The sequence below is a fragment of the Schistocerca nitens genome, chromosome 5, assembly GCF_023898315.1.
Source record: "Schistocerca nitens isolate TAMUIC-IGC-003100 chromosome 5, iqSchNite1.1, whole genome shotgun sequence".
Taxonomy (NCBI): domain Eukaryota; kingdom Metazoa; phylum Arthropoda; class Insecta; order Orthoptera; family Acrididae; genus Schistocerca; species Schistocerca nitens.
In genome coordinates, this window is record NC_064618.1 from 253,302,765 (window position 1) to 253,325,080 (window position 22,316).

The 22,316-nt window shown below is 51.6% G+C and overlaps 1 protein-coding gene across 1 annotated transcript in view; it reads right to left on the minus strand.

Annotated features, from left to right (window-relative positions):
• Positions 1 to 6,069: 6,069 nt before the first annotated feature.
• Positions 6,070 to 22,316, minus strand: part of LOC126260371 (helicase SRCAP-like) — a 130,290-nt gene continuing 114,043 nt past the window's right edge. Inside the window, exons 2-4 of the mRNA XM_049957700.1 lie at positions 10,957 to 12,086; positions 8,927 to 10,095; positions 6,070 to 7,077 (exon numbers count right to left, since the gene is read on the minus strand). Of these exons, the coding sequence (XP_049813657.1) occupies positions 6,070 to 7,077; positions 8,927 to 10,095; positions 10,957 to 12,086 (3,307 nt within the window). The remainder of the gene's footprint in view (positions 7,078 to 8,926; positions 10,096 to 10,956; positions 12,087 to 22,316) is intronic.

Sequence of the window (22,316 nt, forward strand, 5' to 3'; positions counted from 1 at the left end):
TGCCTTTCGCGGGCAAGTGCTCTACCATCTGAGCTACCGAATCACGACTCACGCCCGGTCCTCACAGCTTTACTTCTGTTAAGTTTGGAAGGTAGGAGACGAGCTACTGGCAGAATTAAAGATGTGAGGACGGGGCGTGAGTCGTGCTTCGGTAGCTCAGATGGTAGAGCACTTGCCCGCGAAAGGCAAAGGTCCCGAGTTCGAGTCTCGGTCGGGCACACAGTTTTAATCTGCCAGGAAGTTTCATCATCATCATCATCATCATCATCATCCCATTTTCGAAGCCAACGTACAACAAGCGCTCGAAGGTGGCAGATGGCAGTACTAGCAGTGGGAGGTATGTAAAGCGTGTCGGGGGGAATGCGGAAAATAGTGTAAACACTGTCGTAATTGGAAACGGAGCGATTTTCTGACTTACTAAAGGGCCTGATTATTGGCTTTAGGGCCAGGGGTGGCAGCATTTACAAGAGTGCTAAGTTTGTAAACTGCTCGCATGCCAGTGAGGTCAAAGTATACCGAGCATGAGAAAATGGAGCTATCCCAAACCTGCCCTGACGCAGTGCACCACAGGCCATTGGTGAACGATGGCTGCAGAGATGTGTACGGGAGAACAGACGTGCAACTGTTGACCAACTGAACTCCCATATGAACCAAGGGGCTACCAATAGTGTTTCCTCAACGACCATCCCGCAAACATTGCTGCATAAAAAGAAGGAAAGAATAATCCATTAAATTTCGGGCATGCAGCCGTACAAGTAAAATTTCCTCTACTTATATTTCGGCCGCGTACCGTCCGGGCATCATCAGAGTGAGTTACAAGACTGGGGACAAAACAATTTTCTTTTCTTTATTGTCATTTGGCTCTTCAGCCACAAGCAGTACAGTAAGTGGAAAAACCAATGAGGACATAAAAGTAACATAATGGTGGTTAAAAACAGTAGATACAGCAATGAAAAAAACATGAAACCGTTCACACTCACGAAAAACAAGAAAACTGTCAGCATTGTGCACAACACTGATGATTTAGACATCACACGTGAACGAAGGAGCGTGGGTGGCGAAAAACACTGAATCACAAACACGACGGCACACACACGAAAAACTAATGGCGATGATCTCCGGCGCGCGAATGTCCACTGAACATGTGCGAGTCCAGGGACTTGCCAAGAGGGGAAGAAGGTGGTGGGGGAGGGAGAGGGGAGAGCAGAGATGCCAATGGCAGAGGAGATGGGGGGAGGAATGAAGGTATGGGTGGTAGGAGAAGCTGGGGAGGAGTGGGGAGGAAGGGAGGAGGGAGGGAAAGGAGAGAGAAGGGAGAGAGTGTGTCCTAAGGAAAAAACACAGGAAGTGGGAGGGGAGGATCAAAGTTGATAGGAGGGGTAGATGGTTGGGAGGAGGGCATCATCAGGGAGGGGGAGCTGGCGGAAGCCACCTTGGGAGAGGGTAAGGTGAGTGGAGAGATGGAGAGCAGGTGGGATGTGGAAATACAGGTGCGGCAGCGGACGGAGGTGGGAGAGGATGTGAGAGACAAGCGGATGAGGGGGATCTAGTTGATGGGAGGTGTAGAGGATCCATATCCGTTTGAGTAAAAGGAGGAGGTGGGGCAATGGGATAAGGTCATACAGGATGTGCATGGGGGAGGGGAGACAGATGCGATAGCCGAGGCGAAGAGCATGGCGTTTGAGGATTTGAAGGGATTTGTAAAAGGTAGGAGGGGTGGAGATCCAGGCAGGGTGGGCGTTGCAGAGGATAGGGTGGTTGAGGGATTTATAGGTGTGGAGGATGGTGGATGGGTCCAGGCCCCATGTACGGCCAGAAAGGAGCTTGAGGAGATGAAGTCGGGAGCATGCCTTGCCTTGGATTGTCCAGAGATCGGGGGACCAGGAGAGGCGACAGTCAAGGGTGATGCCAAGGTACTTGAGGGTGGGGGTGAGGGCGACGGCCATAGATGGTGATATAGAAGTCGAGGAGGCGGAAGGCATGGGTTGTTTTGCCTACAATGATCACCTGGGTTTTGGAAGGATTGACCTTAGGCAACCACTGGTTGCACCAAGTGGTGAACCGGTCAAGATGGGATTGGAGAAGGCGTTGCGAGCGCTGCAGGGTGGGCCTAGGGCAAGGATGGCGGTGTTATCAGCGTACTGGAGAAGGTGGATGGGGAGTGAAGGCGGCAACATGTCCGCCGTATACAAAAGGTACAGAAGAGGGGAGTGGACAGAACCTTGGGGCACACCAGCGGAGGGGAAAAAGGTGTAGGAATCCGTGTTATGGATGGTGACATAGGAAGGATGTTGGGAAAGAAAGGACCCGATCATGCGGACATACTTAAAAGGAAGGGCGAAGGTTTGGAGCTTGAAGAGGAGACCGGAATGCCACATAGGTACGTTCGAGGTCGAGGGAGAGGAAGATAGCAGAGCGACGGGAATTAAGCTGTTCGGAGAGGAGATGAGTGAGATGAAGGAGGTCATCGGTAGAGAAGGATGGCCGAAAGCCACAATGGGTAACGGGAAGGAGGCGGTGCTGGCGGAGATGCAGGTGGATGCGTCGGGTAAGGACCTTGCTGAAGACTGAGGTAAGGCTGATGGGACAGTAGGAGGAGACAGTAGATGGCGGTTTGTCGGGTTTAAGGAACGTCAGGATTCGGGAGGTTTTCCACAGGTTGGGGTAGTAGCCGTTGGTCAAGACAATATTATAGGGCCTGGCCAGGGTGGAGAGGAAGGAGGCAGGAGCATCACAAAGGTGGCAATAGGTGACACGATCGTGACCGGGAGCAGTGTTGCGTTTCGTGCGGAGTGTAGCAATGAGATCCTGAGTAGTGATGGAGGCACTGAGTCGGTGTGTGCAATGTTGTCCAAGTACTGGAAACCAGGAGCGAGAGGAGCGACAGAGGTGTCAGTTCGATCACGGACATCCGGGAAGAGGGAGTACTCGAACTGGGGATCGTCTGGAATGGAAAAGACATCGAGAGGTAGAAGACAAAGTGATTGACCTTACTAAAGTTGTCAGGGAAGGGTTGATTATCATGAAGGAAAGGGTAGTATGAGAGGGGTGTTTTAGATCCAGTAAGGCGGCGGAAGGCTGACCAGTACTTGGACAAGTTGATATAAAGTGTAGCATTGAGACGGGTACATGTCCGTCGCCAGTCCCGGCATTTCTTAGCTGCGAGCAAGTTTCTGATGTGTTGTTGTAGTTGCTGGTGGCATCGTAGTGTGTCCGGGTCATGCGTGTGAAGCAAGGCACGGTAGAGACGGTGGGATTCACGGAGAAGGAGGACGGCCTGTGGGGGTAAAGTAGGACGGTGGGGGTGGATGGCGACAGAAGGGACGTGGGCCTCCATGGCCTCAGACAAGGTCTGCTGAAGAAATGGCATCAGGGTGGCGGTAGGTGAGGGGGTGGCTATCGACCTGGGTAGAGAGGGTATTCCGATAGGCATTCCAGTCAGCACAGGAATAATATCGACGTATTTTGGGGGAGGGACATTACAAGGGTCAGGACGGGGCGACAACCGTCTGAAACGGTGAGGAGGACAGGGAGATGGTCACTACCAATGGGGTCCAGGACATCCACCGCTATTCAGCCAAGGAGAGGATGACATCGGGAGTGGAGTTGGATTGAGGGCGGGTGTGCTGGGGATTGGAGACGATGTCGCCTTGGAGGGAGGAGAGGAACCTATGCCGCCGCTGTAACTGGGCGGCGGAATGATTATGATGTCAGTGGCGATCACATAGGAGGAGAAGGTACGGTCAATGTGGGAGAGGAAGTCAAAAGGAATAGGGGTGTTAGGGCGAACATAGATATTGGCGCAGGTGACGGTAAGGCCAGGGAAGAAGAGACTAAGGATAAGGTGTTCTGTGGGGTCGGGAAGGAGAGGTTGGAGCCAAACAGGGATCTGGCGGTTGTGACCAATGGCTACTCCGCCATGCGCTATCAGGAGGGGTTATCGGAGCAGTGAAGGAGGTAGGGCGAGGTGTGTATGGTGTGTTGGGACTGACGAAAAGTTTCATTGAGGAGGAAGGCATCCACGTGGTGGGTTGCGAGGGTGTGCAGGAAGAGGTTCTTGATGACCGGAAGGGAACGGATGTTATTGAACAAGATACGATGCTGTCGTGCTATGACAGGAATTTAGAAGAGGGTGTTGAGGTGGGAGAAGGTGAATTGGACCTGATCATGGGAGTAGGTGGCATACATGTTGAGGTGGTGTGGGGTGCTGGAAAGGGTGGACATTCTGGAGGGCGATGGTTAGGAACCTGATGATGTCCTCAGCGGTAGGGGTGGGGATGAAGAGAATTACCAGGATGGGTGGTGGTGTTCAGAGGGCGGAAGGGGGTGGTGAGTTCAGGAGTGGTTGAGGGGGGGTCGGGCCTTGCATGTCTGGCAGTAAGTGGGATGTGGGAGGTTACAGGTGTTGCAGGAGTGAGGGGACTGTACATTGGGGCACTGCTGGATGAAGTGCGCCTGTATACAGTGTGGGCAGACAGGGGCCATGCGGCACCCAGATGTAGGATGGGCATTATAGCGCAGACACCTCTGGCAACTAGGGATTGACGAGGGGAACGGGAGGGGTCGACCATTTAACGTTGGTGAAAGAGGAGGGCACCATCCTTCAGGAGACGGTTGATGGAAGGGGGATGTTCTGAGAACACAAGCATAAGGCAGGTGGAGCCAGCGGGGTTGAAGACGCGTCGGACTGCCCATATTTCTAGGGATGGGTGCGCCTTGAGCTCTGCCAACACCTCCTCCACCGTGATTGTCTCACTAAGTCGAGTGATCACATCGATCGGTGAGTGTCGGCGGGTGACAAGGGGGTTGGGGTTGGCGGGAGGTGGATGGGGAAGTTGCAGGGGTGAGGGAGGCATTGGCATCGAATTGGGTAATGGGGATGCAGGAGAGGATGTCTGTGTGAAGGGTGGGGCTGGGGGAGGAGATGAGAACTGAGTGTCGGTGAGGAGTGAGCAGGGAGATGGGGACTCCGGGAAAGTGTTGGCAGAGGAGAAGCATGAGGCTCCGGGCCTAGAGGAGGGAGGGATCAGGATGGGAGAGGAGGTATTTGTAGGAGGAGGGGGAGGAGGAGGAGGTAGTAGGGTCAGGTAGGGAGGCATCCATGGCATCCTGAAGGGGGGGAGGAGGACGGGGCTGAGCCTTTTTGGAAGCAGAGGAGGCAGGGGTGCCACTGGGGCATTTGACAGTGACGGAAGGGTAAGAGAAGGCAATGGAGGTGGAGCAACTGGAGGTGGCGGGAAGTGGCAGGTCCCGGCGTTGATGCTGGGGCTGGCGCCGGAGATGGGGATGGAGACAGTGAAGGCGATGGTGATGATGAAGATGACAACGATGGTGCAGGCAAGAACGAGAGTCGGGCGTGGGCCGCGGTCCTCCGGGACATACCCCTAGAGGGGGCTGCAGAGACAGAGTGAGGGAGGGGAGATTAGGGATCAGAGAAGGAGGCGGCCCAGGAGGAAAGAGCCGGGGGTGGGGCGACAAAGAGCGAATGAGAAGGGAGAGTGAGAAGTGGGGGAAGGAATGGGGGGGGATTATTGGGCACACCATGTAATTGTGGTGGTGGCAGCGGAGGGAGTGGTGTACACTATGGCGGTGGTGGTGGTAGTGGTAGTGGTGGTGGGGGTTGACATGACGACAATGAGGATAGGAATAGGACAGGACATAAACTACAGAAGAAAACAAGGGACTCACAAAGATGGACAAAGATGACAAAGATGGACAAAGACAGATAGATAAATCTGACGACACACCAACTATGGTCAAAGCACCACTCCGCTGCCGCTGGCGGGAGGCGACCACAGAGGAAGGAACGCTGGCTGGCCAGCAGGAACGCTGGCAGGAACGCTGGCAGAAACACTGGCAGGAATGCTGGCAGGAACACTGGTCGGAACGCCGGCTGGAGCACTGGTCAGAACGCCGGCTGGAACACTGGTTGGCTGGCAGGAATGCTGGCTGGCCAGCAAGAACGCTGGCTGGAACACTGGCAGGAATGCTGGCTGGCTGGCAGGAATGCTGGCTGGCAGGCATGAACACAAGCAGGAATGCTGGCAGGAACACTGGCTGGCAGGAACGCTAGCCAGCTGGCTGGAACATTGGCAGGAATGCTGGCAGGAATGCTGGCAGGAATGCTGGCAAGAATGCTGGCTGTCTGGCAGGAACCCTGGCAATCCGGCAGGAACACTGGCAGGAACACTGGCAGGAACACTGACTGGCAAGAACGCTGGCAGGCAGGTAGGAATGCTGGCAGGAACACCGGCAGAAACGCTGGCTGGCTGTCAGGAACACTGGCTGGCCAGCAAGAACACTTTCAGGAACGCTGGCAAGAACGCTGGCTGGCAGGAACGCTGGCCGGCCGGCAGGAATGCTGCCAGGAATTCTGGCTGGCTGGCAGGAACGCTGGCAGGAAAATTGGCTGGCAGGCAGTAACAGTGGCTGGCCAGCAGGAACGCTGGCAGGAACGTTGACCAGAATGCTGGCTGGAACGGTGGCTGGCTGGCAGGAACACTGGCAGGAACACTGGTAGGAATGCTGACTGGCAGCAACACTGGCTGGAACGCTGGAAGGAACGCTGGCAGGAACACTGGCTGGCTGGTAGGAACGCTGGCTGGCAAGCAGGAACGTTGGCAGGAACGGTGGCAGGAATGCTATCCGGAACGCTGGCTGGAACGGTGGCTGGCTGGCAGTAACACTGGCAGGAACACTAGCAGGAACACTGGCAGGAACGCTGGCTGGCAGGAACACTGACAGGAACGCTGGCAGGAACGTTGGCAGGAACACTGGCTGGCTGGCAGGAATGCTGGCTGGCCAGCAGGAACGCTGCCTGGCCAGCAGGAAACCTGGCAGGAACGGTGGTAGGAATGCTGGCAGGAACGCTGGCTGGCTGGCAGGAACATTGGCTGGCGAGCAGGAACGCTGGCAGCAACGCTGGCTGGCTGGCTGGCAGGAATCCTGGATGATGGCCAGGAATGCTGGCAGGAATGCTGGCACGATCGCCAGAAGGAACGCTGGCAGGAACACTGGCTGGCTGGCACGAACGCTTGCATTAACACTGGCAGGAACACTGGCAGGAACACTGCCTGGCTGGAAGGTGTTGTGTCATGATTGAACAATGAAACTGCAGCTCCGGTATCGAGCTGGAATGGTATTACTTTGCCTTCAAGGTCAAAGTCTACAAAAAGTTTATTGTCCTGCTGACGACAAGAGCGACTTTCACATGCAATGTGAACTGATACAGGTACAGAAGCACTTGCGACTTTACGGGATTTCCGGCGACGTCGATGCACACTTTTTGTGGGACGAACACAGTCACTGTTAGAGAAAGTGGCACTGGACGGGGTGGAATTAACTACATGAATGTCCATGGGCGAAGGTCCACGAGCCCGAGTATTCTGGGTTCGATTCCGGCGCGAAGCAAAGGGCCTGGAATGGTTGTGATTGTCTGATCTGAGCTTTTTCTGGCAAACACTTTGAACATGCCCTTTCTTATGACAGTAAAAGCAAATAGCTTGGCGTGACGGGCAATTGTCACGCGAATGTCTAGTTGCACACCGCGGGCATGATTTTAGAACTGCATTTGCATGCTTACGCGGCACACGTGTTTGAGAGCTAGGCTGCAGCTGCGCGGACGTGCGCGAGGGCTGTTTAGCGTTCCGTGCAGCGCGCCCGGCGGGCCGGTTAATGTGACAGACGGCTGGCGAAGTTTCAAACGATTCCTGTGCAAAGTCAAGTGTGCCTTGCCTATCCAATATGTCTATCACTTGTTGAAGGGAGGGATTAACTAGTTTCAAAATCTGTTCCCGTATACGAACATCAGAAACGTTCTGTGCAATTGCATCACGTACCATTGTATCTGAATAAGGGAGTCCACATTCACACTCAAAAGCACACTCCCTAGTAAGTCCTTGCAAAGTTGCAACCCACTCCCGATTAGTTTGACCGGCCGTACGTTTTGTACGAAAGAACGTATACCTTTTTGCAACGACATTGACTGTTCCCTTGAAATAGGCATCTAAAGCAGACAAAATTTCGTCGTAGGACAGAGTTGCTACGTCGCGTCGGGGAAACAATGTCACTAACACACGGTAGGTGGACACACCTACACACGAAAGCAAAAACGGCTGCCGCTCATTACCTTGAATTCTGTAGGCGGCGAGATGGAATCCAAATTGGCGTGACCACTCCGTCCAGGTTTCGTTGGCTGCATCATACGGTCGAAATGGGGGTGCAACTGCATGTTGTGGCTGTGGTAGCGGTGAAGCGGCGGCGGCCGCATCGTGTTGCAGTGCACGTTGACCCTGGACGAGCTGTCCAAGGGCATCCAATAACGCCTGCGTCTGCTGATTCTGCAAGCGATAAAATTCGGACAGTACATCTGGAGAATGTGGCGAAGCCATGACACAAGCAAATTAATACAAACACGAAATCCTCTTTTAAGCCTCGTCGCCACTTGTTGTGTCGACAGAGGTGCCGACACAATGTGTTTGAGGGGGCCGAAATGCACGCTATAAGCGCACGAAGGATGGCGTGAAGTCTGAAACAGGATACGTAATGAATGCTATAAAGAAAAGTACGTAGCTGCGGAAATACTTAACTTTATTCCATCCTTGTGGTACATCGCTCTTGACGAATCAAGTGAGACTCTTAAGATATATGCAATGTTACAAATGGCGCCTTGCTAGGTCGTAGCCATGGACTTAGCTGAAGGCTATTCTAACTGTCTCTCGGCAAATGAGAGAAAGGCTTCGTCAGTGTAGTCGCTAGCGAAGTCGTCGTACAACTGGGGCGAGTGCTAGTCAGTCTCTCGAGACCTGCCGTGTGGTGGCGCTCGGTCTGCGATCCTGACAGTGGCGACACGCTGGTCCGACATGTACTAATGGACCGCGGCCGATTTTAGCTACCACCTAGCAAGTGTGGTGTCTGGCGGTGACACCACAGAAGGAATGCAGGCTGGCCAGCCGGACCACTGGCAGGCACGCTGGCTGGCTGGCAGGAATGCTGACTGGCCAGCAGGAATGCTGGCAGGAATGCCGGCAGGAACACTGCCAGGAACACTAGCAGGATCCCTGGCAGGAACAATGACTGGAAAGAACGCTGGCTTGCTGGCAGGAATGCTGGCGGGAACGCTGGCAGGAACGCTGGCAGGAACGCTCGCAGGAATGCTGGCTGGCTGGCAGGAACACTGGCAGGAACGCTGACAGGAACACTGGCAGGAATGCTGGCTGGCAGGAACACTGGCGGGATCGCTGGCAGGTATGCTGGCTGGCTGGCAGCAAGGCTGGCACGAACGCTGGCCGGAACACTGGCTGGCTGGCAGGAATGATTGCTGGACAGCAGGAGCACTTGCAGGATAGCTGGCTGGCTGGAATGCTGGCTGCACAGCAGGATCGCTGTCAGAAACTCTGGCGGGAATGCTGGCTGGAACGCTGGCTGGCTGGCAGGAACGCTGTCTGGCCAGCAGGGACACTGGCAGGAACGCTGGCAGGAACACTGGCTGGAACTCTGGCTGGTCAGCCAAAACGCTGGCAGGGACAATGGCAGAAACGCTGGCTGACTGGCAGAAATGATGGCTGGACACCAGGGACGCTGGCAGGAACGCTGGCAGGAACACTGGCTGGCTGGCAGGATGGCTGGCTGGGCAGCAGCAACGCTGGCAGGAGCGCTGTTTGGCTGGCAGGGGCGCTGGCTGGCCAGCAGGAACACTGGCAGGAACGCTGGCTGACTGGCAGCAATGATGGCTGGACACCAGGGACGCTAGCAGGAACGCTGGCAGGAACACTGGCTGGCTGACAGGATGGCTGGCTGGGCAGCAGCAATGCTGGCAGGAGCGCTGTCTGGCTGGCAGGAGCGCTGGCTGGCCAGCAGGAACTCTGGCAGGAACGCTGGCAGGAACACTAGCAGGAACGCTATCGGGCAGGAACGCTTGCTGGACAGCAGGAACGCTGCCAGGAACACCAGCAGGAACGCTGGCTGGCTGGCAGGAACGCTGGCTGGCCGGCATGAACACTGGCAGGAACGCTGTCAGGAACACTGGCTGGCAGGAACGCTGGCCAGCTGTCTGGAATGCTGGCAGGAACGCTGGCTGGCTGGCAGGATCACTGGCTGGCTGGCAGGAACACTGACTGACTGGATCGCTGGCAGTAGCGCCGGTAGGAACACTGGTTGGCTGGCAGGAATGCTGGCTGGCCAGCAGAAACGGTGGCAGGAACGCTGTGTCGAACGCTCGCTGGCTGGCAGGAACGCTGGCTGGCAGGAACTCTGCTGCTGTCTGGACCGACGTTGCTGCTGGCTGGACCACTGTTGCTGCTGCTCGCTGGCTGGCTCGCTGGCCGCCTGGCTGGCTGGCTGGCCCTGCAAAAGCACTAACACTTCGATCAGAGGCGAATGCCACTATCGAAGGGCGGTACTCATTGCGAGGTACTGCTAGAGTTGGGAGAAGATGCCAAGATGCGGTCTTATATGCTCCCCCCCCAGCGGTACTGCGCATGTGGGTCACAGATGCTAGTCGGCGATAGAGATATACGCTTACAGATGCGCACCTTCTGGCGAAGGCGTACAGACAATCGATTTCTTATCGATTTATGATCGGCGGCGGTCACACCATGACTACTTCGCTGCAGTTAAAATACTCCAAGAGCTGGATTCCATGCTTTATCCAAATTAAAGCTGTTGTCTCTATTTATTGAATTATTAGCTAATCTAATCTCTATAGCTTCCTTGAAGACGGATTCCCAAAGAGAAGAGGTGGATGTTGAAATCTTCACATCACTACAATTCATCGAATGCCCTGTATCAATACAACGTTTGACCACAGCTGACTTGTCTGGCTGTAATAAGTGTGTGTATCTTCGATGCTCCACACAGCTCTCATGAATGGTGCGCGTTGTTTGACCTATGTACGACTTCTCACAATTTCCGCATGGAATCTGATACACACCCGCTTTCCGAAACTGTAAATCTGACAGGAACGCTGGCTGTCAGGAACGCTGGCAGGATCCGTGGCAGGAACGCTGGCAGGAACTCTGGCTGGGTGGCAGGAACGCTGTCTTGTAGCAGGAACACTGGCGGGAACACTGGCAGGAACACTAGCTGGCTTGCAGGAATGCTGGATGGCCAGCAGCAACGCTTTCACGAATACTGGCTGGCAGGAACGCTGGCTGGACAGCAGGAACGTTGTCAGGAACACTGGCAGGAACGCTGGCTGGAACGCTGGCTGGCTAGCAGCAACGCTGTCAGGAAGGCTGGCTGGCTGGCAGGAATGCTGTCTGGCCAGCAGGAACACTGGCAGGAATGCTGACAGGAACGCTGGCTGAAACGCTGGCTGGCTGGCAGGAACAATGTCTGGCCAGCAGGAACACTGGCAGGAACGCTGGCTGGAACGCTGGCTGACTGGCAGAAATGATGGCTGGACAGCAGGGACGCTGGCAGGAACTATCTCAGAAACACTGGCTGGCTGGCAGGACGGCTGGCTGGGCCGCAGTAACGCTGGCAGGAACGCTGGCCTGAGCGCTGGCTGGCTGGCAGGAACGTTGGCATGAACACTGGCAGAACGCTGGCTGGCTGGGAGGAACGCTGGCCAGCCAGCAGGAACGCTGGCAGGAATGCTGGCAGGAACGCTGGCTGGCTGGCAGGAACACTGGTTGGCTGGCAGGAACGCTGGCTGTCGGCAGGAAGGCTGGCAGGAACGCTGGCAGGAACACTGGCAGGAACACTGGCTGGCTGGCATGAATGCTGCCTGGACAGCAGGAATGCTGGCAGGAATGCTTGCTGGCTGGCAGGAACGCTGGCTGGCCGGTAGGAATGCTGGTCGCTGGCAGGAAGCTGGATGGCGGGCAGGAACGCTGGCAGGAACGCTGGCAGGAACGCTGGCAGGAACACTGACAGGATCACTGCCCGGCAGGCAGGTACGCTGGCTGTCCAGCATGAAGGCTGGCTGGCCGGCAGGAAGGCTGGCAGGAACACTGACAGGAACAGTGGCAGGAACACTGGCAGCAACAGTGGCAGGAACACTGGCAGCAACAGTGGCAGGAACACTGGCAGCAACAGTGACAGGAACACTGGCTGGAACGCTGGCTGGCTGGCAGGAACGCTGGCTGGCCAGCAGGGACGCTGGCAGGAAGGCTGGCAGGAACACTGGCAGGAACGCTGGCTGGAACACTGGCAGGAACGCCGGCTGAAACACTGGCTGGCTGGCAGGAACGCTGGCTGGCAGGAACGCTTCTGCTGCTGCTGTCTAGACCGCCGTTGCTGCTGGCTGGACCACTGTTGCGTCTGCTGGACGGCTGGCTGGCTGGCTGGCTGGTCCTGCAAAATCCCTAACACTTCGATCAGAGGCGAATGCCACTATCGAAGGGCGGTACTCTTTGCAAGGTACTGCCGGAGTTGGGACAAGATGCCAAGATGCGGCCTTATATGCTCCCCCGCGGCGGTACTGCGCATGCGGGTCACAGATGCTGGTCGGCGGTAGAGATATACGCTTACACATGCGCCGCCTGTGGCGAAGGCGTACAAACATTCGATTCGCTTATTGATGTATGATCGGCGGCGATGACAGCATGACGACTTCAATGCAGTTTAATTACTCCAAGAGCCGGATTCCACGCTTTATCCAAATTGAAGCCATTATCTCTATTTATTAAATAATTAGCTAATCTAATCTCTATAGCTTCCTTGAAGACAGATTCCCAAAGAGAAGAAGGAAGATTTGCAGCTTCGTAAAGCTGGTATGTATCAGATTCCTTGCGGATATTGTGAGAAGTCGTACATGGGTCAAACAACGCGCACCTTTCATGAGAGCTCTGTGGAGCATCGAAGATACACACGCTTATTACAGCCAGACAAGTCAGCTGTGGCCGAACATTGTATTGATACAGGTCATTTCATGAATTACAGTGATTTGAAGATGTTAACATCCACCTCTTCTTTCTGGGAATCTCTCTTCAAGGAAGCTATAGAGATTAGATTAGCTAATAATGTAATAAATAGAGATAATGGTTTTAATTTGGTTAAAGCATGGAATCCGGCTCTTGGAGTAATTAAACTGCAGTGAAGTCGTCATGGTGTCACAGCCGCCGATCATACAGCGATAAGCGAATCTCAAGTCTGTACGCCTTCACCACAGGTGGCGCATGTGTAAACGTATTTCTCTGCCGCCGACCAGCATCTGTGACCCGCATGCGCAGTACCGCCGCTGTGGAGCATATAAGGAAGCGCTTGGCATCTTTTCCCCAGTCTTATGACTCATTGAGAGAGTGGCCGGACGATACGTGGTCGAAATATCAGTGGAGGCAATTTTATTAGCGCGGCTGCATGCCCGAAATTTAATGGATTATTCATTCCGCCGCGAGAAGTTGAAAATGCATAAGCTGGAAAGAAGAGTACGTTTAGCGTCCCGACGACGTCGAGGTCCTTAGAGATGGAGCACAAGCTCCGATTGTGTCAAGGATCGCCAAGGAAATCGGCCTTGCCATTTCGAAGTCACCAGCCAGGCATTTGCTTGCGACGATCTAGGGACATCTCGGAAAACCTAACTCTGGATGGATGGAAGCGGCTTTGAACCGTCGCCCTTCAGAATGATAGTCCAGTGTGCTAATCAGTTCTCCATCTCTCTTGGTCGTTGCTGCGTATGGTCGTCTGCAGCAGGCACCTAATTCATGCCCTCCTGCTGACTGCTATTCATCAGCGACGAAGTCTGGAATTTGCACGCCAGCACCGCAACTGGGCTGTCACTGAGAGTGGTGACAGGTGGCCTTTCAAACGAATCACATCGGCGCTCCATCGAACAGATGGCCGTTGGCGGATTCGGCGTGAAACGTCTGAAAGATAATACCCTGCAACAATCGCCAGCCGGACGGTGTGGCAGAGTGGCTCTAAGCGCTTAAGAATGCACAGCCGGCCGCGGTGGTCTAGCGGTTCTAGGCGCGCAGTCCGGAACCGCGCGACTGCTACGGTCGCAGGTTCGAATCCTGCCTCGGGCATGGATATGTGTGATGTCCTTAGGTTAGTTAGGTTTAAGTAGTTCTAAGTTCTAGGGGACTGATGACCTCAGATATTAAGTCCCATACTGCTCAGAGTCGTTTGAACCATTTCAACAATCGTCAGGAGGGTCCAGACCGGACGGCATTTCTCTCTGTGATCTCGTCTCTCTGGAAGGCATAACTAATGAACACAAGAATGCATTTATCCCACACCTACATGCAAATCGTTTTCCCACTGCACGATGACATCTACACTACTGGCCATTAAAATTGCTACACGAAGAAGAAATGCAGATGATAAACCGATATTCATTGGACAAATATAGTACACTAGAACTGACATGTGATTACATATTCACGCAATTTGGGTGCATAGATCCTGAGAAATCAGTACCCAGAACTATCACCTCTGGCCGTAATAACGGCCTTGATACGCCTGGGCATGGAGTCAGAGCTTGGATGGCGTGTACAGGTGCAGCTGCCCATGCAGCTTCAACACGATACCACAGTTCATCAAGAGTAGTGGCTGGCGTATTGTGACGCGCCAGTTGCTCGGCCACCATTGACCAGACGTTTTCAATTGGTGAGAGGTCTGGAGAAAGTGCTGGCCAGGGCAACAGTCGAACATTTTCTGTATCCAGAAAGGCCCGTACAGGACCTGCCACATGCGGTCGTGCATTATCCTGCTGAAATGTATGGTTTCGCAGGGATCGAATAAAGCGTTGAGCCACAGGTCGTAACACATCTGAAATGCAACGTCCACTATTCAAAGTACCGTCATTGCGAACAAGAGGTGACCGAGACGTGTAACCAATGGCACCCCATGGAATCACGCCGGGTGATACGCCAGTATGGCGACGACCAATACACACTTCCAGTGTGCGTTCACCGCGATGTCGCCAAACACGGATGCGACCATCATGATGCTGTAAACAGAGCCTGTATTCATCCGAGAAAATGACGCTTTGCCATTCGTGCACCTAGGTTCGTCGTTGAGTACACCATCGCAGGTGCTCCTGTCTATGATGCAGCGTCGCGGGTAACCGCAGCCGTGGCCTCCGAGCTTATAGTCCATGCTGCTGCAAACGTCGTCGAACTGTTCGTGCAGATGGATGTTGTCTTGCAGACGTCCCTATCTGTCGACTCAGGGATCGAGGCGTGACTGTACGATCCGCTACAGCCATGCGCATAACATGCCTGTCATCTCGACTGCTAGTGATACGAAGCCGTTGGCGTCCAGCACGGCGTTCCGTATTACGCTCCTGAACCCACCGATTCCATATTCTGCTAACAGTCGTTGGATCTCGACCAACGCGAGCAGCAATGTCGCGATACGAGAAACCACAATCGCGATAGGCTACAATCCGACCTTTATGAAAGTCGGAAACGTGATGGTACGCATTTGTCCTCCTTACACGAGACATCACTACAACGGTTCACCAGGCAACGCCGGTCAACTTCAGTTTGTGATGAGAAATCGGGTTTAAACGTTCCTCATGTCAGCACGTTGTAGGTGTCGCTTCCGGCGCCAACCTTGTGTGAATGCCCTGAAGAGCTAATCATTTGCATATCACAGCATCTTCTTCCTGTCGGTTAAATTTCGCGTCTGTAGCACGTCACCTTCGTGGTGTAGCAATTTTAATGGCCAGTAGTGTATCAGCGGGGCGGAGCATCGCGTCACACCTCACATTTTACGTGCATGATTAGAAGGGCACCATGATGAGGTTGCCAGACTCTGCTGGCTACCAAACTCCCCGGATTAAACCCTCGATAATCTTGGGACCACCTCGATCGAGTTGTTCACGCCATGGATTCGCAATCGAGAAACCTAGTGCAGCTGGCTACCGCACTTTGTTCGGCCTTATGACTCTCTTCCTGCACGTCCTGCAGCGGTTCGCGTTGGGAATGGTACTTTGTTCATGCTTCTGACAAGTGGTCACGTTAACTGACTGGACAGTGTAGTATCAGTGTAACAGTAATTACAGAAATCATAAAAAGTTGAAAGGTGCAGACGTCTAGAATGCTACATTATGTTATACAGGGAGTAGAACCAGCCCAAAGAACATGTAGGAGAGTGGCAGTATTGATAGAAAGTGGGAAGATAACATACGGCAGCATCCCACTAGTAAGCCAAAGAATGACCACAGTGAGACTGAAATTTGTAACAGTTGTAGGAACCTACGTCCTAGAAAAAGGAAGCACGTCTGTGCTTCGAAGAATTACATAAACAGATGAAAACATAAAAAAGTCTGATCGACTTACTTGGCAGGAGACTTAAGTCCAAGAAAAGTTGAAGAACCTATTCACCAATTGGTCTACAGCAATGGGAAAGATATCATTAATAACAATGGAATAAAGCTGAGAGAGTGTGTCCCCTTTAATGAACGGAAAATAACTAATATATTTTAGTTAAAGGAAGATGTGTACACACTGCTGAGCCAAATCATTATGACTACAGGAATAGCATGTTTAGGTGTCTTAGGAACGAAATACAGCAGTGATTCTGCATATCAGGGATACCATAGTTCGTTGGTAGGTTTGTGGAGGCATGCGGCATTAGATTTCTACGCACAGGTCATGTAATTAGTGTAAATAATGGACCGCTGATTTGTGTACGTGGTGATGGCGCCCGATAGCGATCCACATGTTTTCCATAGGTATACGTCAGGCGAATTTGGTCACTGAGACATCAACATGAGTGCCCTGTAATGCTCCTGAAACAACTGTAGCACGCTTCGGTCTCCGAGACACGGATAGTTGTACTAATGAAAGATGACATCTCCGTCGTGAAGACATCAAGCATGAAGCTGTACAGGTGGTTGGCGGCTGTCAGTGTGCCTTCGATTACTACCACAGGTCGCATGCAAGCGCAGAAGAATGTCTCTCATAGCATAACACTGCTCCCACCAGCCTGCGTCCGTGGCGCGCTGCACTTTTCGAGCCACCGTTCACCTCGATGGCGGCGTTTGTGGAGACGACCATCAACTTAATGTAGCAAAAATATGATTCACCCGAAGAGCCGACACTTTTACATTGATTGACGGTCGAATCCTGATGATCCCGTGCCCACTGCATTAGCAACTGACACTGTCGGTGGGTCACTATGTGAACACATAGAGGTGGTCTGCTGTGGAGCTCCATGTTCAACAATGTAAGATGAACGGTGTGCTCCGAAACACTTGTGCGTGCACCAGCATTTTGCTGTTTCGGCATAGATGTCACAGTTCACCATCTATCCTACTTTACAGAGCAGACAAGCATCCGAACCCCACTTTCTGTGTAGAGTTGTGGATGTCCAACCATTTCGCGCCTCGTCTTTGTTTCACTGTCGTTCTACCTCTTTCCGTAAATGTTCACGACAGTAGCACGTGAACACTGGACCAGCTTCGCCGTTTTCCAGATACTCTTTCACAGGCTATGCGTAATAATAATCTGACCTTTGTCAAAATCGCTTATCTCAATGGATTTCCCCAAATTGCAGCCAATACCTTCACTAGGGTGATCCCCGTCCGTGTCTGCTCGACTTACACTCTTGTTACCGAGTCACGTGACCGCAGGGCCACCAGGCGGAATCCCTCATCGCGGTCGGCAGTGGCCATAATATTTCGGCTTATCAGCGTAAATACACGAGAGCTGCAAAAGGCCAATTGATTATATAGCTGAAGCCTCACAGCAAGGGTTGGGATAATTTCAAAGAAAAACACATGGAAAGTGGACACAAATATTTCGTCATTTGAAGTTAAAATCTTCTTCTAAAATGTTCGACGTTTCGACCCCTCTGCTGGGATCTTCCTGAGGATCTTTTGGTGTCCACTACTGCTAGAACACTGTCAGAGACGAGTGCCGCGTCCACTTATAAAGGGGGAATTTTCTCGCGTTCGTGCTGGAGAAGTGACAGTATTGGTTAAAATTCATATGGCTACCATTCGTGGGCCATAGTCATAGGCTAATACAGAAGAAGGGGCGTTGGTAGCTCATCTCCTGTGGATACCATTGGCGGTCATCTTCATTGGATAGAAAGGCACTATTCCACACTTACGCTGGAGAAGGGTTATTGGTTGACGTACCTTCTACCGCTATTGTTTGGTCGTCATCAGTGGCAAGATTCGAAACGGACAGAGCCAGAGAGGGGGAAAGTTTACCCAAAATATTATTGTCCCCTGTGGATTATCACAGGAAGATGGAACAATTACTAGCTGACACTGTGTATCGCAAGTTAAAAAGCGATCCGACAAACAGAATAGCTCGGAAAGTGAAAAACCTGACATCAGACTCCAGACTGGACAGCTCTATTACAAAGGATCTAACACCTCGAATACCTGTCTCACCCAGAATGTACAGACTACCGAAAATACATAAAGAATCGGTTTCTTTGAGGCCTGTAGTCAGTGGGATTAACTCGCCGACTTATTTTTTAGCGCGTCATTTATCTGGAAAACTGAGACATCTCTTTTTATAAAAGATTCGAAATATTTTTTTTAGAAATTATACGCACACTGAGGATAACATTCTTGTGACATTCTTGTTAGCTTCGAAATGACATCGTTACTTACTAACGTCCCAGTATCGGATACAATGGAGATCATAAGAGAGAATGTTGCTACAGATGTTTGTGACTTAATTGAATTATGTCTTCGTTCGAGCTATTTTAAAAACAATGGTGAATTCTATGAACAGCCTGACGGCCTTGCCATGGGCTCACCCATTTCGCCAGTGGCAGCTGATGTTTTTATGAAACATTTTGAGCAACAAGCGTTAAGTAGTGCTCATTTGAAGCCTTCTTGCTGGCTCCGCTATGTGGACGATACATTTGTTATATGGCCACACGGCGAAGAGGAACTTCATGTGTTCCACTATTTCTGAAATGGAATTCACCACAAAATCAAATTCACCTTGGAGGTTGAGAGTGAGGTCGGTCATCCGTTCCTAGATGTGTTGGTATACAGAAGATCTGATAACACTCTAGGTCACAGAGTGTACAGGAAGCCGACTAACACAAACAGGTATTTAGATGCCACTTCGCACCACCACCCAGCCCAGAAGCAAAGCAGTACTCAACACTGTCTTCACGTGCCTTCCGTATCAGCGATGACGACAACTTAGAATCGGAGTTGAATTTTTTTAAAGAGGATATTGAAGGCAAATGGGTATGATAGTTCATTTCTAAGAATGCATCTAATTTGAACAGAGAGGATGGCTTTAGGCTTCCGGCATCGTGGCTCCCCGCCATCAAGGAAGTAAATATGCGGCCGCGATGTGTGAGCGGCATAAACAATGAGCTGGAAGTCACCTCGGCGGACAATAATATTTTCGGTAAATATTCTCCCTCTCTTGCTCTGTCCGTTTCGAATCTTGCCACTGATGACGACCAAACAATAGCGGTAGAAGGTACGTCAACCAATAACCCTTCTCCAGCGTAAGTGTGGAATAGTGCCTTTCTATCCAATGACGATGACCGCCAATGGTATCCACAGGAGATGATCTACCAACGCCCCTTCTTCTGTATTAGCCTATGACTACGGCCCACGAATGGTAGCCATATGAATTTTAACCAATACTGTCACTTCTCCAGCACGAACGCGAGAAGATTCCCCCTTTATAAGTGGACGCGGCACTCGTCTCTGACAGTGTTCTAGCAGCAGTGGACACCAAAAGGTCCTGAGGAAGATTCCACCAGAGGGGTCGAAACGTCGAATATTTTAGAAGAAACATGACGCTGCCTAATAACCCAGAAGATTTTAACTTCAGTGACAACGGCCACGAAGGCCTGCAGACTTACATTTCGTCATTTGATATTTCGTGGAATACACTTTATTGATTAGTAACAATTATAATGATTACAAATTGAAAACCTTGTCAAAAATGTATAACAACGCTTACAATAATTTAAAGCTCATTCATAAAATACTTTAACAGTTTATACCATTAAGAAGCGGGCTTAAAACCAGGAATATACATAAGTCCCCAAATACAAGTAAGATGTCACACCAACTAGGTGTCAGAGCAAGCTGGTTCAACAAACTGAGTTTTACCTGTAAAATGAATTACTAATGACTGTCACTAAAGTACTAACAATTTCCAAGCATGGATAAAAATTTAAACAACCAGACAACGCCCACCCAAAATACAGAAAGGATAGCAAGTTACGCCACTGATTTTGGCTGTTGGAAAGCCCTTAACAGTTAACAAACCATAATAAAATCCGTTAGGCATTAAAATACACAATTCTGAAAGATGGGAAGGAATACAATTTAAACGTGACTTCCATCTGTTACACACCAGCAGAAACATTAATAATGACCAATAAACAAATACACAATCCTCCAAAAAACGAGAAGAGCTGGGAAGGTGTACAATTTGGTGTGACCCCTCAAATGATACACACCAGCAGAAACATTGATAATGACCCTTAAGTAAATATACAGTGCTCGCTCGGCTAGCCGCGCAGTCTAACGCGCTGCTTTCCGAGCGGGAAGGCGTTCCGGTCCCCAGCACGAATACGCCCTGCGGATTATTGTTCAGGTCCGGTGTGCCGGCCAGTCTGTGTATGGTTTTTAAAGTGGTTTCCCATGTGCCTCGGCGAATGCGGGCTGGATCGCCTTATTCCGTATCAGTTACACTACGTCGGCCATTGCTGCGCAAACACTGTCTCCAAATATTTGGGGTTGCACTCGTCTGGTATGAGACGATCCCGAGGGGGCCGGGCTCCGCTAGGGGCCGAACCACACAATAACCCTGAGTTCGGTGTGAGGCGGTGGTGGGGTGAGTGGACAGCTGTAACCTGTGACGGCTATGGCGTGGACGAAGCCTTTCCGTCGTTTCTAGGGCCCTGGTTCAATATACATACACAATACACAAATATACAATCCCTCAAAATACAAGAAAGCTGACAAGTTATAGTAACTAGTTATCACAGCAAACTGGCAGCAACCCTGCAGGTTTGACAATGAACAGAATTACCTAATTTCAACAGTTGATACTCATAAGTAAAAGTCTTTAAGTCTTAACACGCTTCAGCACTAGCAAAATAGGACCTGCGAGATTTAAACTAGTTGTGAAAGGACAAATATAGTCACAAGGAACTTCACACTTGCAGAACAACCGAGAGAAGTGATGCAGCTTTTAGCACACTGGACTCGCATTCGGGAGGACGATGCTTCGAACTCATGTCCAGCAGCCTTCCTGGGAGGGGTTCTTTGAAAGGATACAGCCGCCTTCCTTCCCCAACCTTCCTTAATCCAGTGGTGTTTGGTCCCCTCCTCCAAATCAACCCGCCAAATTCCAGAACACACCTTAAGCCCTGTGTGCTCGCTCAACTCTCAATATTCTAATAGATCAGTGGGTCCGGAATTAATTTGGCGACACTCCGCCGTGACACGTACAAAAACGATCCTAGTTACTTAACTTGAGGCAACACAAGGCAGCTGAATGAGGCACCTGGCAGCGGACAGACGTCCTGCGGAAGTGTCGCGACAGCTAATTCTGCTCTGGACTCTGGAAACAGGAACGCGTCGTCCACTGACAGAACTACCCTGCCAACATGCACCAGGAAGGAAACAGTAATCTGCCCAAACAACGCTACAAACGACAAAATCTAAGATGTAGGAAATGCTGACTTATTATGAAAGAGGCTACACATACAAGTCACGAGCTTGACACTCCTTAATATTACATAAGAATTGGCAATGTGAACTACAACCAGCTGCAAATCCAAATTCTTTGGCACACCCTCTTTTAACAGTGCAATGCCTTCGACACGGACTATACTGCAGTTCCAATTACAACAACTGAATTTACAACAGAGAGTAACTTGCAATGAATCTGATCTCGAACAAACAGATTAAAATCAGTTACACTGACTAGTGACCGTCCTCACAAATCACTTGGGGGTGTAATAAACATGACGAGTCTAATTCAACATTAACACAGACTTGGGCTTACGATAACAAGTACTAATAAGACATCAACACTTAACTCCACTCAGGTGCAAAGGCGCTATGACCTCCACCATTCCAGGCAGGTATATTATTGCCTCCAATCCGTGCAAGCGATCTACAGGTGCTGTAATGTTTAAGCCTCCCGAGTCGATGCGGTTCTTGCTAACCAGGTTGCACGTGGCTTTAGCTGCCTTTCCCTCAACTCGCTGCTATTAATACTTAATTCAGCTGGAAAACTTTGGTTGCTACCAACTTAACAACTCGCGGTTCCGTGAGCTCCAAGCCCGGGCAGCAAGAGGGCTGTAAAAACCAACTCAGTAGCCACGTGTCCTCCCGCTAACTCCCGTACCACGGCCCGCTAAACCCAACAACTCGTTCCTCGACCACAGACCCTAGCCCTGACATATGA